General features: G+C 49.8%; 1 protein-coding gene across 2 annotated transcripts in view; it reads left to right on the top strand.

Annotated features, from left to right (window-relative positions):
- The window catches only part of STIMATE (STIM activating enhancer), a 49,310-nt gene that overhangs the window by 31,298 nt on the left and 2,918 nt on the right, over positions 1–15,094 (top strand). For both annotated transcript variants that reach the window (XM_041761754.1, XM_041761753.1), the window contains exons 2-6: positions 3,389–3,437; positions 5,295–5,390; positions 8,704–8,825; positions 13,150–13,262; positions 14,422–14,499. In XM_041761754.1, coding sequence (XP_041617688.1) covers positions 3,389–3,437; positions 5,295–5,390; positions 8,704–8,825; positions 13,150–13,262; positions 14,422–14,499 — 458 coding nt within the window. The remainder of the gene's footprint in view (positions 1–3,388; positions 3,438–5,294; positions 5,391–8,703; positions 8,826–13,149; positions 13,263–14,421; positions 14,500–15,094) is intronic.

Here is a 15,094-nt window from a genome sequence, read left to right as displayed (position 1 = left end):
AATGATTTTAGACACTGAAATATTCTAGGGAGAGGGGCTGGCAGATGGAGAGGAAGAAGGCAGAAGTCACACTCCTCCATTTAGGAGAATCTGAATGCATTCTGAATCTTCTCTTAGGTGCTCCTGTGTGAAGCCAGGCCCCAAGCATGGACCAGCATGTGCACACATTCTTCTCCCTTCTTTTCCCAGAGCCCCCATGACCCACATGGTGTCCCCCATGTTCCACTTTGCTATATTAGCACAGGTCTCTGACACAGGTTGTCTTTTGTTCATTAATTGTTTGAAATAAAAGCAATGTGAATATAGAAGAATGTTTTAAACCATTCAGAATGATATAGAAGTTCTACTCCCTTGAACCATAATTCCTTTCATCAGAAGCAGCCCTTGTTAATAATAGTTACGTATCCTTCTAGGGGAAAAAATGCATGCATAACACCAACATAAATACATATCCTTAAAAAATGAACATGAACTGGGGCACTCAGTTAAGCATCTGCTTTTGGCTCGGGTCATGATCCCAAGGGTCCTGGAATTGAGCCCCACATCAGGCTCCCTGATCAGTTGGTAGCCTGCTTCTCCCTCTATAACTCCCCCTGCTTGTGCACTCATTGTCTCTCAGTCTCTCTCTCTCTCTGTGTCAAATAAATAAATAAAATCTTTAAAAAAAATGGATATGAACAGAATCATGGGAGACACATTATTTTGCAATTGATGAATATAATTTGGAAACCTTTCCGCATGAACCCATGCAGATTACCTTGTTTCCAGTGACAGCTTAATGCTGCATCATACCGTGATGTGAATCCCCAATCCCCCATTGACAGACATTGGTTTCTTTATGGGTTTTTGTTAGGACAACATTACAGTGAAGAGCCATGTACGTGTTAGCACATGTTGCAGTAATGCCTGTAGAACACCTACATGGCAGTGCATTGCAAATTAAAGGGGCCTGGGCACTGAAAATTTTGATTGATATTGCCAGATGGGTCCATCTATTGTACTAGTTGTACTAGTGCATGCTTTTACAGTATGTTTTCCTCCCAACTTTTTATTTTGAAAAAAATATTAAACCTACAGAAAAGTCTTAAGTAGCAATTTAACGAATGAATACTCAAATATCCCCTCATCTAGGCTCTCTGATTATCATATTGCCACACACATTAGTTTGCTAGGGCTGCCATAAAATACCACAGGTTGAGTGGCTCGAACACCAGAAATTTCTTTTCTCCCAGGTCTGGAGACTGGAAGTCCCAGGTGAAGGTATGGGCAGGGCTGGATTCTTCCAATTCCTTTGTCCCTTGGCTTGTGGATGCCGCCTTCTCCCTGGGTCCTCATATGGTTGCCCCTCAGTCTGTGTGGCTCCTAATCTCTCACCCAGTCGTGTTGGATTAGAACCCACCCATATGACCTTATTTTACCTTAATGACCTCTCTTAAGACTTGTCTTCAACTACAGCCACATTCTGAGGTATTGGGGGTCAGGGCCTCAACAAGTAAGTTGGGGTGTCAACACGATTTGGCCTACACCACCACATTTGCTTCTCTTTATATGTCTTATATTAATACAAATAACAGGTTTATTTTATAGTAGCTGATGTTACATTTATTGCTTCCAATGTATTATAATTATGTCATTTATCATGTGGTTACTTTATATGATTTATAGCAGGTAATTTTTTTTCCCTAAACCAATTGCCAGTGAATTACAGTCATTCTGGTACTGCAGCATGTGTTTGCTTAGAATGAGGGCATTCTCCTCGGGAGGTGTTTATTTTATACTGATGGGGACAGATTCCCCTAAGGCAGAAGCACAAATGAGCATGACGTGGCTCTGGTTCTAACTGGGAGCTTTCCCTCCAGATGGTTGTCCTGGCCCACTTTCATGTGCATCTCCTTTGCGAGTACCCCGTGAGACTAGCATACTTGTGGGGAGGAGGCCCCCTGCCTTTGGGAACCATTTGGGTGAGCAGAACCTCTTGGCCCCACCTCCAGATCCTTTGACGTTGTTGATATATTGGCTGTGTGATGTATCAACAGAATGACAGAGCTCCTTGCAGTTAGTTCCTCCTGCTTTTTTAATCTATCCCAAATGTGTCTCTGAACACAAGACCTGTTGTTTCTGTGTATAGACAGTCCTTGCTTTGCAAACTGCAGGCTGCTTGTATTCATTTAGAGAAGTAGGGTCGATCGATTTGGGCACCAAGTTCTCCCTCCCTGTCTACCCCTCCTCCTCCTGCACCCTCATTGGCAGCTCGGGGCTTCGCCAGAAGTTGGTTCTCGCTTGCCGCCCACGTGACAAGGAGTCCTCCGTTGGGTTTGCACTGGTGTGTCTTTTCCTTGGTACTTCTGTGAGGAGCAGCATCACGCATGCAGCACTTTCAAGGCTGGTGTTAGTGGCTAGACTCATGGAGACAGTCTGTCTGAAGTTGTGTCTGCAGACCTGAGGTGAAGGTGTCTGGGTGGCCCTCTGTCATCTGAGGTCAGCCTGTTGCTGAATGAGCATCCCACACCCCCCAGCTATTCTGTAGCGGTGTGCACCCCTGCCTGGTGCTGGGGCTCAGCCAGTGTGTTCTCCAGCCCCAGAAACCCACCATCTACCCAATTCAGAGCCATTTTTCTAAAACACAATTCCAGCCATGTCTTTGACTCTGCTTAGCCCTCTGCCCTGGCTTTTCCTTCCCCACAGAATTCATTCCAGACTCCTTAGCCTGGCATTTAAGACCCTCCATCATGTGGCTCCAGCTCAGTTTGTCTGCTGTGTTATGTCCCTGTACCTCTGAGCTTGTGGTGTGTGCTCTGTCCCCTCCCACCAATGAAGCCTTTCCTGAGCAATGCTTTTCTAGGCAGACGGGGGTGGTTCTCCTTCCCTTGTGCCCTCACTCTACCTCAGACAGACCTGTCTTTTGGCACTTGCCTCACAGGATGGTTACATGCCTGCTCTCCTGCTGGACAGCTGCATTTGTCTTTGTTTTCTCAGTGCCTGCTTGGGGTGGGCACCAAGTGAATACTTGGCGGGGCGGATGGGTGGCCAAATGGATCTCTCGTTGGGTGTAGAACATATCCTGAAACTAGAAGTAGCTGCATTCCACTTTGTGGGCTCCAGGTGCTCTCTGAGAGAACCTTGTCGCAAAGGAGACAAAAATACACTCTTCCACATGCTGTGAGGAGCCGTTCTTCCTAAGTGTCCAGTTCTGAAGAGGCTGTACTGGTCATCAGCAGGGCAGGACCTCTGTGACTTTCACAGCTTATTGTATTTTGTCACATGTTGAAAGAGCAAGTACCTTAACTTACAGGGTCAAACCCCAAGTGTACTACTGATAATGCCACTTGTATGCGTTTTGCTTTGGTGTCACTCTGGCAAGCTACTCAATGTGTGTATTTTCTTTCAGTCAAGCGCTTCAGAGAACCAAAGCATGAGAGACGGCCGTGGAGGATATGGTGCGTATTGAAATATTAACACCCTTCTAGAATGCTGTTGACTTTGGAGTTTGCAATAGGGGGGTGGGGAGCAGGGGGTGCAGTGTGACCGATTCTGCATGACAAAGTGCTGGACTCCCTTAGTTGAATTAATCATCAGGAACTACGTCAAATATGAAAGACTTCTGTTCCTCCAGATAACGTTGAGCTCTGCCTTTATCCTGTCATCACACAGCCGCCCAATTTTAGAAAACAGGAGGTTAGACAGAAACAGTGTGTGCTGCAAGCTCCTTTAATTGTGTGTCCTTGTTGTTAGATTTCAAGAAATCCTTGGGTTCTGTAGTCCGTATGTGTAAGCAAAACATTATCTCAATGTGGAGATAGTCACATATACCATATCAATACTCCTCCCCCTGGAACCAGTCTTTCTGGTCCCAGGATGACCCCTTCAGTGGCAGTTTTTCCTTCATAAAAGGGTGCTAGAACCTCAGACACCACCTTGAAAGACAAAACTCCAGGAAAAAGGAGACAGCCAGCTGTTCAGGACATCATGTCCACAAGGAGCTGACTCTCCTGGGCTGTCTTAGGCTTGCAGATCTGCTAACAAAACAGCCACTTCCCTTCCAGAGAAGACCAGATAAATCAGTGTGTTGAAGGCGCCTTTCCAGCATTTGGAGCACATGCTCGATTGACCTTCAGTGTGTTATTTGTTTTTTTTGTTTGTTTGTTTGTTTGTTTGTTTTTGTTTTTTTTTTTTCAGTGTGTTATTTGTGAATTTGGTCTTTCTTATTTTCATTTTCCCCAATCAGTTTCTCTTGAGTCTGGATATCTCACTTGGGCCAGGGGACCCGGGGAACATCTGGAATTGGGGTGTTCCAGATGGGGCACACGTTGCCCTCTGGGGACTTCTACTTTGCCATTATTTTAGGAAATGATTTTCAAGCTTCAGTTCCAGGGTTGATCTGGATAATCTCTAGGGTCTCTTCAGTCCTGAGACTCTGTGGCTGATGCCCCATGCCTGTGTACCCCTTCTTCATCCCCTTTAGTGCCCCAGCCCAACCCTGGATGCCCAGGCTGGGAGGCTGAGAGAGTCTTCCCTCAGCCACAGAGCACCAGCGGTCTCCAGGTATTCATAGCAGAGGAGAAACTAAAGGCAGCTGTAGACAAGACAGCGGGGTGTCCCCAGAATTAACATGCTTGTTTTTGTTCTTTATTGAAACTCCTGCTGTCTAGCCCAAGGGTTGGCAGACTACCACCCATGGGCCCAGTGTGGCCCACTGTCCATTTTCACCACTGATGTGTCACAGGACTGGCAGGGCGTGTGGCCACTTTCATACTACACTGACAGGATGAGCAGTGGCTGCAGAGCCTAAGATACCTACTCTCTGGCCCTTTACCAAAGCAATTTGCCCACCTCGATCTACCCCAGCACTTGAGTGGCTGCAGCCAGAAATCTCTAGGGCTTTAGCACAGTGCTGGATCTGTGTGTCTTGTTAGGCTTGAACCACGTTTAGCTCTGAGGGACGTGGAACTGGGGCTCTTTAAAATAGAGGCGCCTTGGACTTCATCGCAAAGCCGTGATCCAACATTTCATTTTGAAGTGACAAAAAATGAAAAAGTAAACGCACCTAATTTAAATATGTGTTCTAAATCAGTGGCGTCTTAGGGATTTCAGATGCAGTGTGTTATCAAAGGTTTCGAAAGGTAGCTGAGATGCCAAGCCTGAGTTAGTACTGACGCCGAAAGAGGTGACTAGGAATGGGAAGGTTGAGCTCTCTCCCCAGTGGCTTTCTTCCTGTTTCAGACTTCTCATTTTCCCCAAATTGGATATAACCCTCCTGTCAGTGTGATAACAAGTGCTAATCCTTTTTTGTACAGGTTTTTAGATACTTCCAAACAAGCCATAGGAATGCTGTTCATCCACTTTGCAAATGTGTACCTAGCAGATCTTACTGAAGAGGACCCTTGCTCACTGTAAGTGGCCAATACTGGAGGACAGACATCACCCACCCCTCCACTGAAACGTAGACTGACCTCGCTTTCTTCTGTCAGTCACGTTCCCTCTGGCTCTGTGCTCCCCTAAGAGACCATCCTCTGTGTGCTGCCCATGGGCTCAAATACACAGCTGTCAGTGCGCCTTTAGGGCTTTGCTGGCTGACAGTCGCCCTGCGCACTGGCTTTCTGCTCATGCGAGCTCTGGCCCTGGGTGTTCTAGTGCCCTTATGCCTCCTAGCAGGGAGCAGCCCCTGGCAGGGCACCGTAGTGCCGTGAAGGAGTGTCCCTGCTAGAATGGGAGACATGGGGGTTTTTCTGTGGTGCCAGCCACCCCGGGTCACAGCCATAGTTGGCCACCATTGACCTCTTTGACCTTCAAACTGGGTTCTGGCTCATCACTGCAGTGCGCCCTCCACACAGCCCCTCACAGTCTGACTGAAAACCCCCAAGTGGTGCCTCTCTCAGCAGATTTAGTGGGAAAGGAAACTCACCTGCCTTCTGGCTCCATCTCCTACCCTCCTGGCTCAGACTTGTTGCTCCAGTCATACTGTGCTGGTGGCCTTCAACCCCACCAGCTGCCCTCTGCCTGGAACCCCACCCTCACACCCCTGTCCAGTCCTGATCTGCCCTGTCTTTAAGAGAGTGGGGCAGAAGGCTGATGAGTCCCTTGCCAAGAGGCTTCGTGTATATTTAAGATCATTTGGACTGGAAGGTTCTTTGAAGCTTCCTTTTTTTGGTGACTGTATAGATATAGTCCAGGCCTGGATTTCAGAAGGAAGTTATAAAGTCTCCCTGCTCAGGGTCTTTCTCTAAGACCTAGATAGGTTGTGATCTGTTTGGATGTTTGGGTGTAGTCCCAAAGTAGGGAACTAAAGAGGTGATCCTCCTGTAGGGGGGATGGTTAGGAGAGATCGTTGTCCTTCCAACTCTCGAGCCCCCCAGCAGGCTGGAGTCATCCTCTGGTGAATCGTCTTGATACTGTTGATCAGGATAGACTAAGAGGCAGCGGCTGGCGCCGAAGGCACTAACCTAACTCCTGACAGCCACACTAACCTAACTCCTCGGCCACATGGCTCTCCCCTGCAGCACCTCCATTGCCTGTCTACAAAAAGAAGATGAAACAGCTCTAAGGTCACTGACAAACTGGATCACAGCCAGGATGGAGAAGGGGCTATTGACAGATCTTGAGTGCTCAGCCTGGATGAGAAAAGGCCCTAGGTGGAGCTTGGTATGGTGAAGACACTTGACTGAGAGGCCAGACTCAGCCCACTTTGCTCCCCTGTCCTGTGTGCCCCACCAGATCCCCAGGATGCCTGTGAAAGTTTCAGAAGTTGATGATATAAGCACCACTGGAAACCCTAGGGTCACTTCTCTGGGAGTTAACGGTTCAGTTGGAGATGTTGTTAAAAGTTAGGAAAGGTGTAAGAGCCCCAGCACTGGGTAGAAGAGCAGGTGGTGCTGGGGGAGTAGAGGTGGCCCCAGCCCTGAGGAAGAGTGAGTAGGCCCTGGGATCTGTCCCAGGTCCTGCCATTCTTGTCTGCCCTGTGACTTTTTACAGGTGGAGGACAGGCTGGGCTGGGCTGGCCTGGAGGCATCCTGGGAATCTGCAGACCAGGAAGGGAAATCAGCTTCAGCTCAGGAGAGCAGAAATTTAGAGAGGGGGATGAGCTGCCCCCTTTGGCTGCTGGGGTCCCGTGGGCTGGGTGCTCTGCTCCTTGTTCCATCTGGACAGCTTTGGGAGGGAGTTAAGTTTTTATGACGTCCAGGGTTCTGTGACTCTGAGGGGTAATGATTCAAACACATTTGTATAGTACCTATTATGTGGCAAGTGTTGTTCACATGTATTATTTGATTCTGATAACAGCCCTATCATTTAGATACTTTGGTGATCCTCATTTTACAGCTTGGGGAACTGAGGCAGAGAGAGGGCGTAACTTAAATTCACACATCTCAGTAGTGTTGGAGCTGGGGCCTGAAGCTGGCCAGCCCACCAGTCTCATCTATTTTGGGTAGAGCCTATAGAGCTTTCTGTCTTTAGTCCCAGGGTCTGGCGCACAGTAGGCGTAAATATTTGGTGAGGAAATGAATGAACTGATGTGTGTTTATGTCAGGTGTTCTTGTTACTTTCAGGGTGCGCCTCAGATGTGAGAACCACTTGAAACCAATTAGATATGAGAGTCTGAGAGCAGCTTAGCCCAGGGCCAGCTGTGAGCCTGGCGAAACTGCCTCGGAAGCAGTTTCTATGCCTTGGTCTCTGGTCTGAGAGTGACCCCTTGTGATGTTAAAGAGGAAGGGCAGGCGGGGGAAACCGCTGTCCGCCCAGCTGGTTCTCACCATTCCAGAGCAGGGGCTTGCTCCCTCCAGTGACTGTGTTGCTGTGCATGTTGCCAAAGCCTCTGTCTTTGGCTGGGGGCTCTGAGTCTGCATGAAGTGTCTTAAGCCTCAGCAACTGGAAGGCATCACAGTTGGTCTTTGGCATCTGGAACTACTCGAGCTTTCTGAGCCACCTGGCATCCCGAAGGCTGGTATCTGACCCAGTGACTGCCTGTCTCCTGCTTTGTCTGGAGAACTGGTGCTTATGGTCAAGATGCCCAGCAAGTTCTGGGGACAGGGCCCTTGAGGGAGGGCCTTTCCTTGGTGAGGCAAGAGGTGTGTGTCAGACTCATGGAAATAGGCCTTACAAGAACATGTGATCAAGGTGGGGCATGCTCTACTGACACTTCTCTCCTTCCATCATCCTGCCTTTTCCATGGGAGTAAAACTCTCTCCAGAAATACTCACACTTGCCTCCAGGGCAGGCTCTGAAACACAAGGATGAGCAAGGGCCACAAGGCCCTTCCCTCTTTGGTCTAAGAAACCTCAGAAGCTGTGTCCTGAACTACCTGGAGCAGCACTTCCTTGGGGCTGTGGGTGTGAACAGCGTCATGAAGCAGATTTCTCTTAATGAACTAAGATCTGTTTCCATATTGACTTTTTGGCTGTTTCCAGGTGTTCTGTCTTCTGTCAAGGCTTCATTTGGTAGGACCCTTTGAGATCTTTATGCCTTGTCTGCTCCTCCCTTAAGTTCTTTGACCCCGATGAGTGTCAGCACGCTAACATGGGGAGGCCTTGCTGGGGCTCCTGGGAGTGAGCCCTGCAGGCTCTTGCACAGCGCCCCCCCCCCCCAGAACAGGCCCAAGTGCTAGGTCATCAGGCTTGAAGTTGGCCCTGGTAAGCACATAGGGCTGGGCTTAGGGTCCCTTGCTCCCTGGAGGGTGCTTCCTGACGGTACTGCTGTGTCCTCTTCTCCCAGGTACCTCATCAACTTCCTCCTGGACGCCACCGTGGGCATGCTGCTCATCTACGTGGGTGTGCGTGCTGTCAGTGTCTTGGTGGAGTGGCAGCAGTGGGAGTCCCTGCGCTTTGGCGAATATGGTAATATAGCATGGACATTGGATGGGGCTGTGGAGGGGCCTTCCAACGGCTCTGCTCCTTGCCCCATTCAGTTCTCCAAGCCTATGAATTTGAAGGTTCAGAAGCTGGTGGCTGTCTCCTCTGTGTAGTGGTGGAGCTGGTTCTGGGGCCTGAAAACCATCCCCCTGCTGGTGTCAGAATGCCACACATCTGAAGTGTGTAGGTGTACATTTCACTGCCATTTGATGGCAGGAGCCAAGAGACCCTAGACGCAGAGAGGGGCACAGCATTTGCCTCTGCCAGCAGAGGGCACTGAGGGCCCCACCTACAGGCTGTTAAGGCACCTCACTCTGCCAAGCTTCTCCCCAACCTTCAACCCCAACAAGCTCCCACGACCTGCCCAACTCGTTAGAGAAATGGAGATGGCTCTCAGTTTGGGAGATGCTCAGTAGGAAGGTGGCCCTCTTTCTGCTGCGTGTCTCTGCGCTTGTCTTGTCATTGGGCCATCTCGCTACAGGGGGTGCAAGTCAAGACTGGAGGGTCCATCCCCCCACTCCGGGGCTCTTTACTGTCTCCTGACTAGAGGCTGGCCTCACCAGCATTGGGCACATACAGTCACCAGGAATACCATGTCCATCCTCACTCGCAGAGATATGCCTTAAAACAGGTGTCCTGTGGGTGTTGGCTCATCTTTGACCCACTCCCCTCTCTTCAGACCCCTGGGACAACAGCCTAATTAGGAAGCTTCCCTCACACTCTCAGAGCCACAAGTGCATTTCCCCCTTTACTTTGTACTCCCAGAGAAGCGGCTGGCTGTAGCCTCCACAGGGCTGTGGTGGGAGTGCCTTCTTTAGGCCTTGCCATGCCCTGGGGTAAGGGGCAACGGCAGGTCTCTCCCACCTTCACACCTGGCCCCTGCTGTCTGGGAGCAGGAGCTCCTGGTCTCAGTGGGAACAACATCAGTGGGGTCTCGGCCACGGAAGGACACACAGGATAGGAGGGAGGGAATTCTAGGTCTGCACCTCCTTTCCTGGTCACACCTTCACAGAGTTCATGCCTCTGGGTCAAAGGGCTGCTCACCCCAAATGATTTAAGACTCACAAGACACTAATGTAGAAAGGGAGCTGATCAGTGGAGCTGGCTATGAGTGCCTTGGGTATTTCTAGAAATCTTAAGTAACTGTCTCCTTTGAAGGGAGATGAACTCAGGGGAGGGCTTTTCTTAGTCTTGTTATTTGATGCCTGATGAGTCACAGACTTAAGATAGTGTCTGACACACAGTGTGTGCTCATGTGGCTCGAGGGGAGGCTTCTGAGAAACCCCGAGTCATGAGCCGTCAGCTTGGAGGACACATGTGGACCACAGTGGTGTCATCCTCACTTACAAGCTAGGTACCCAGAGGGGTTAAGTGACACTAGAAGCCAGTGCACAGCTGAGGGTGGGAGTGGGCATGGCCTTATCTGCTTCCACCTCTAAGACCAGTGCTTCTCATGCTTGCTATTGAGGTCTGTCCTGGAAGGCAGTGCTCTCGACTCAGCTATAGTGACTGGTGCTATGGGAGATCCACCCACAGCCAGTTTCCTGGCAGCCAGAGGGAGGGCACATCTGGTCCTGGAGCACCACCCATTCCCACCATACTGGGTCTGCATCCCCAAGAGTACATTAGGAGGAAAAGGCAGTGGTAGTTTGAGCCTCTTGCTTCTGTGCCTCATCTTCCCACCACTGCATTTAGGAACCATAGTCTTCAAACCAGGGTGTCTCCAGATGTCCATGCTGAGTCCTCCCTTACCGGGCTAAGGAAAAACAGCGCACTGATTTCTGTTTCTATCTGTGTTCTTCTTTCCTGTCGCTGCTATAACAAATTTCCACAAAATTAGTGGCTTCAAACAACAGGTTTCTTACCGTATAGCTGCATAGTTCTGATATCCCACATGGATCTCACTGGCTAAAATCAAGGTATCGGCAGGACTGGCTCCTTCTGGAGACTCTCTTTCCTAGACATCATGTAGATGTCTCTGTGGGGGCCATTATTCTACCTACCACACCTGTTAACTGGCCTGTCTTCTTGAGGCAATATTTCCATGTAGGGCCCCGTAGCTCTCTTCTCAGCTAAGTAAAGAAGAAGGGCTTGTTTTCTAGGTGCTTCCTTTGTCCTTAGAGGAGAGGGTGAATTTGCCAACAAGCCCATGGGACTTGGGGAATAAGCCACACAGCTCCTGTGTGAGGGGTGAGACATCTCCAGGTGATAGGTGTGCTTGCAGTCTGGTGACCAGAAAGCTTTTCGCTACTCAGAAGCCCAGAAAGTAGGGTCTGTGTCCCATAGGCACCAGTGGTCTCCAGACTTTGCTCCCTTCCTGAAGCCTTGGGAGACAGACATGTACCATCTGTCATCCCCCATCCCTGCAATTTCCCCTGAGAAAGCTATTCAACACAAACAAAACCCCCATCTACCTAAGGTGGTGCAATGTGGTAAGGAGCAGGACACGTTGGGAATGCCTATGATGATGAGACAGTGGGAAGGTCTGAAAGGTTCTCCAGTGAGACAGACCTGAAAAGCAAAGCAACTGACACATTCACCCCGCAGGGGCTGCCAGTGGTCTGGATGCAGCAGAGGGAGCTAGTGTGGGAGCACATTTACAAAGGACTTTTCTTCTTTTTTTTCACCATGTTTTTTACCTTATTAAAGCACATAAATGAAAGAGGACGCAGCTGAGCTGAGGCGCTGATACTCAGCCATGCGCTGGGCAGCACAGGGGGTGCGGACAGCCTGTCCCCCTTCATCGGTCATTTTCAAACCTAAGGACCGATGGAGCAAACACTTGGAGCAGACAGGTTTTCTTTTGACATGCAGTGTGGACCCTTGGTCTGTTGCCTTGAAACACGCCAGTCCCCAGAGATTTTCCTACTAATACATTCTGTTTGTCTCCAATCTTAATGATTTTTAACAAATACTTTAATCTGTTATTTTTGAGAACTTTTCTCAGTAAGGTCACGTAGTGAACTGAAAGGATTCCAGCACTCCCTTAAAAATCTGGCTAAGAGAGATAGTGCTTCAAAGTGGTTTTTTTGGCTCAGATGTGTCCAATCCGAGAAGTGAAAGTAGACAGGACAAGCTTAGAAGAAGCCCTGATGGCTTTCTGCATGCTTTCTGCACCCTTCTCCCGAGGTTTTCCAGAAAAGGGAATGGCCTGGTGGTGTGTCCATTACAGCTGCATGAAGGCATTCACTTGTGCTTCCACTGCGTAGAGTTGGCAGGCTCTGGCTGGGCTGGGGCCTCCTCTGACACCCATGTCTGGGCAGGGATGGCTACAGAAACCGTAGCATCAGAGCCCTCTCTCTGGGCCAAGTTCTCTTCTCACAGCCTAGATTGGGGCCTTTACCTCCCCTGAAATGCTGCCCTTCACCCTCTTTCCTGCCAGCAATGGTCAGACAACTCCAGTAGGGCTTCCAGAGCAGGCCACCGGGGCGTCCCCACCGTCAGCCTCCCACTTTGGGGAGGCATGTGTGTCTCCCTGGGGGCCCATCCCATACATTCTGCCTGTCTCTGAGGATATAGATCTGTCCCTGGGGTTGGTCTTCCACCCTGCCTCTAGTCCCTTTTGAAACATTCTGGAGGCCCTCCAGGGCCTGCATGTGCCTGGACTATTAGGTTTCTCCATTTCTCAAGCACAGTGACTGATGGGGTCACAGATGGACCTCTGTCACAGCCCCAAGGCACAGCGCCTCCCCTCCTGCCTCTGCCATGAGGGCTTCTTGCTTACCTTCCCTGTCCCCAGCTGAAGCTGTTTTGGCTTACCCCATATAGACACAGTCGGGATTCTGCTGTCAGGGCTGAGGGCAGCAAGAGCAGCCGGGGAGTGTGGTTCGGGGTAGCAGATGAGCACAGAGGTGGTGTGCTGCCTTTGTAGTCACAGACATCAGCCAGCCTATGGTCAGAGGAGAGGATGGATAGCTTCACGGTCACTGGAAAAATCAACAACCGATAATAATAGCACTCACTTCACACAGCTCTGCCAGTGGACAGAAAGAGCCAGCTCTCTGAGCCCCAGCAGTGAGCACTTACTAACTTTAGTCTTTTTAATTATATCTTAGAATCTCTTGAAAGAAACACCACTGTGCTATCTCCAAATTAGGAATCTTCTGATTTTGTCTGAAGCACCCACCCGCATGTGTCTGTTTGGGTTGAAGTGATTCTGGGTGCATCAGGGGTCTGTGAAGTGGCTTTAGAGCCAGGGCTCTGGTGTGGGCTGGGAGCCCGAGGGCTCACGGGAGGGCGTGGGGCAGGGACATGGAATCGGATCTTGGTGTCTGCACCCCGCGTGACTGCGCACCCACTGTCCCTGCAGGAGACCCTCTGCAGTGCGGAGCCTGGGTTGGGCAGTGTGCTCTTTACATCGTGATCATGATTTTTGAAAAGTCTGTCGTCTTCATCGTCCTCCTCATACTTCAGTGGAAAAAGGTTTGCCTCTTGTCCCTTCTTTAGCAGTTCCCTGGGATGCTAAGCAAGACAGTACTTAGTACTTGTTCCCTTACCACTCACACACCCCAGCTTTACTGGAAAACCAGATTCTTTCTTTCTTTTTCTTCTTCTTTTTTTTCTCCCCCCACCTCCACGAATACAGTCTGGATTCTGTGTGGCATGGCAGCCTATTGAGAGCAAGAACTTGGTTTTTCACTTAGCATCCATCTACTTGAATCATGCAAATGCCTGCTCTAGGATAGGCTTTGGGATACATAAAGGCAATGGAAATAAGAGTCCTTCCTCGCAGGTTGCATATTAGCTGCTATAGTCTTTAGGCCTCACGACTATAACTATCAGGAGGGTGTTTTCCTCATCTGCATATGTCCTCACACACCTCTCTTGGCCAGTGGTTTAATGGAGCCTTTTGCTGCTGCAGGAAGCAGCTGGTCACATATTCCCAGGGTTTCCTTGGCCCTGCCCTCTGGCCATGGTGCTGTGTAGATAGAAGCCTCCACTGCCCATTTCCTCCTAATGGTCACATGAAACCAACCAAAGAGCCTTTGAGTAGCTCAGAACTTGGCTTTCTTGGGTTTTATTTGTGTCTGAGTTGTTTTATTTATTTATTTATTTATTTATTTATTTATTTATTTATTAGTTTTATTTTTTAAGAAAATAAACCAAGGCTTTTCAGGGCTGTTGTCCTTCGGGAGCTGGTTGAGATACAGGAGTTGTGTTAGAACATGGCCTGACACCTCATTGCTAGTGTCTATAATGAACATCCATCGACTTCATTCCCCCCAACTCCCCGAAACCATACCAGCCCTGCCCTCTGCGCCTCCTGGTGGGTGGACCCTGCTCTGCTTGGTGGTTTTAAGTGCACTACACTTCCCACGTGCACGGCACTGGGAAAGCCACTAAAGCTCTCACTGTTCCAAGTGCTCTCTCCAGGTCTGTCCCTTGTTAGCAGTCATACCTGGGGGTGGACTATGTGGCCCTGGGTGTGAGGTGCTGTTCCCATCAGGATTCTGGGGAGGTGTCGTCTAAGCTAAGCCACCCTGCCCAGGGCCTCATGGGTGATTTGTGTTGCTGCCCCCCGACCCCCAGGCACCTTCTCTGTGATCTCTCCCTACCTCACGGAGTCTGCTTCTCTTTACAGGTGGCCCTATTGAATCCCATTGAAAACCCAGACCTGAAACTGGCCATCGTCATGCTGATCGTCCCCTTCTTTGTCAATGTCAGTGCCATGTTGCATTTTACCCCCGTGTGCTCTCTGCCTTCCAGTGTCCTGTTTAAAGTTCTGAGTCTGACAGAGAAAGCTCCTCATAGCCCCCAGGCCCCTCCCCACCCCAGACCTGGAAATCGTAGGATTGCTTCCTCAGCAGGCAGGTCCCTGCTCTAGGCCTCCTGTGCAAGATGGAGGATCCTAGGAACTTTGTCTTGCCCTCCCTGCCAGGGGACCTCCCACCCAGGAGGCTCTCCACATGCACCACGAGCGACTTCTAGATCAGGATGTTAGGAATTCACTCCTTTTATCCCTGACCCCAGAGCTCCAAGAGAAACCCCTGAGTACACTGGCTAGAAAGAAGAAATAGTAAGAAGGAACAATAAAGTCACTTGACACTGACCATCGTGGTAGTGTATGGGCCAGCTGCCCAGCGTGCGCCAGGAGCCCAGAAACCTTGCCAGCAGCTAAGGCAAAAGCCCAAGACAGGCTGTCCCTGTCAGTTACCAGCACTCAGGCTGAAGAGGGTCAGGATTTTCCTGATGGTTCTCTTTGATAGGAAAGTGGAAGCAAAGGACATAGATGGTGGGAATCTCTTTGTAAGCTT

The sequence above is a fragment of the Vulpes lagopus genome, chromosome 7 (assembly GCF_018345385.1).
Source record: "Vulpes lagopus strain Blue_001 chromosome 7, ASM1834538v1, whole genome shotgun sequence".
Taxonomy (NCBI): Eukaryota; Metazoa; Chordata; class Mammalia; order Carnivora; family Canidae; genus Vulpes; species Vulpes lagopus.
The sequence above is the reverse complement of the archived record's forward strand: the minus strand, read 5'-3'. Positions and strand labels throughout refer to the sequence as shown.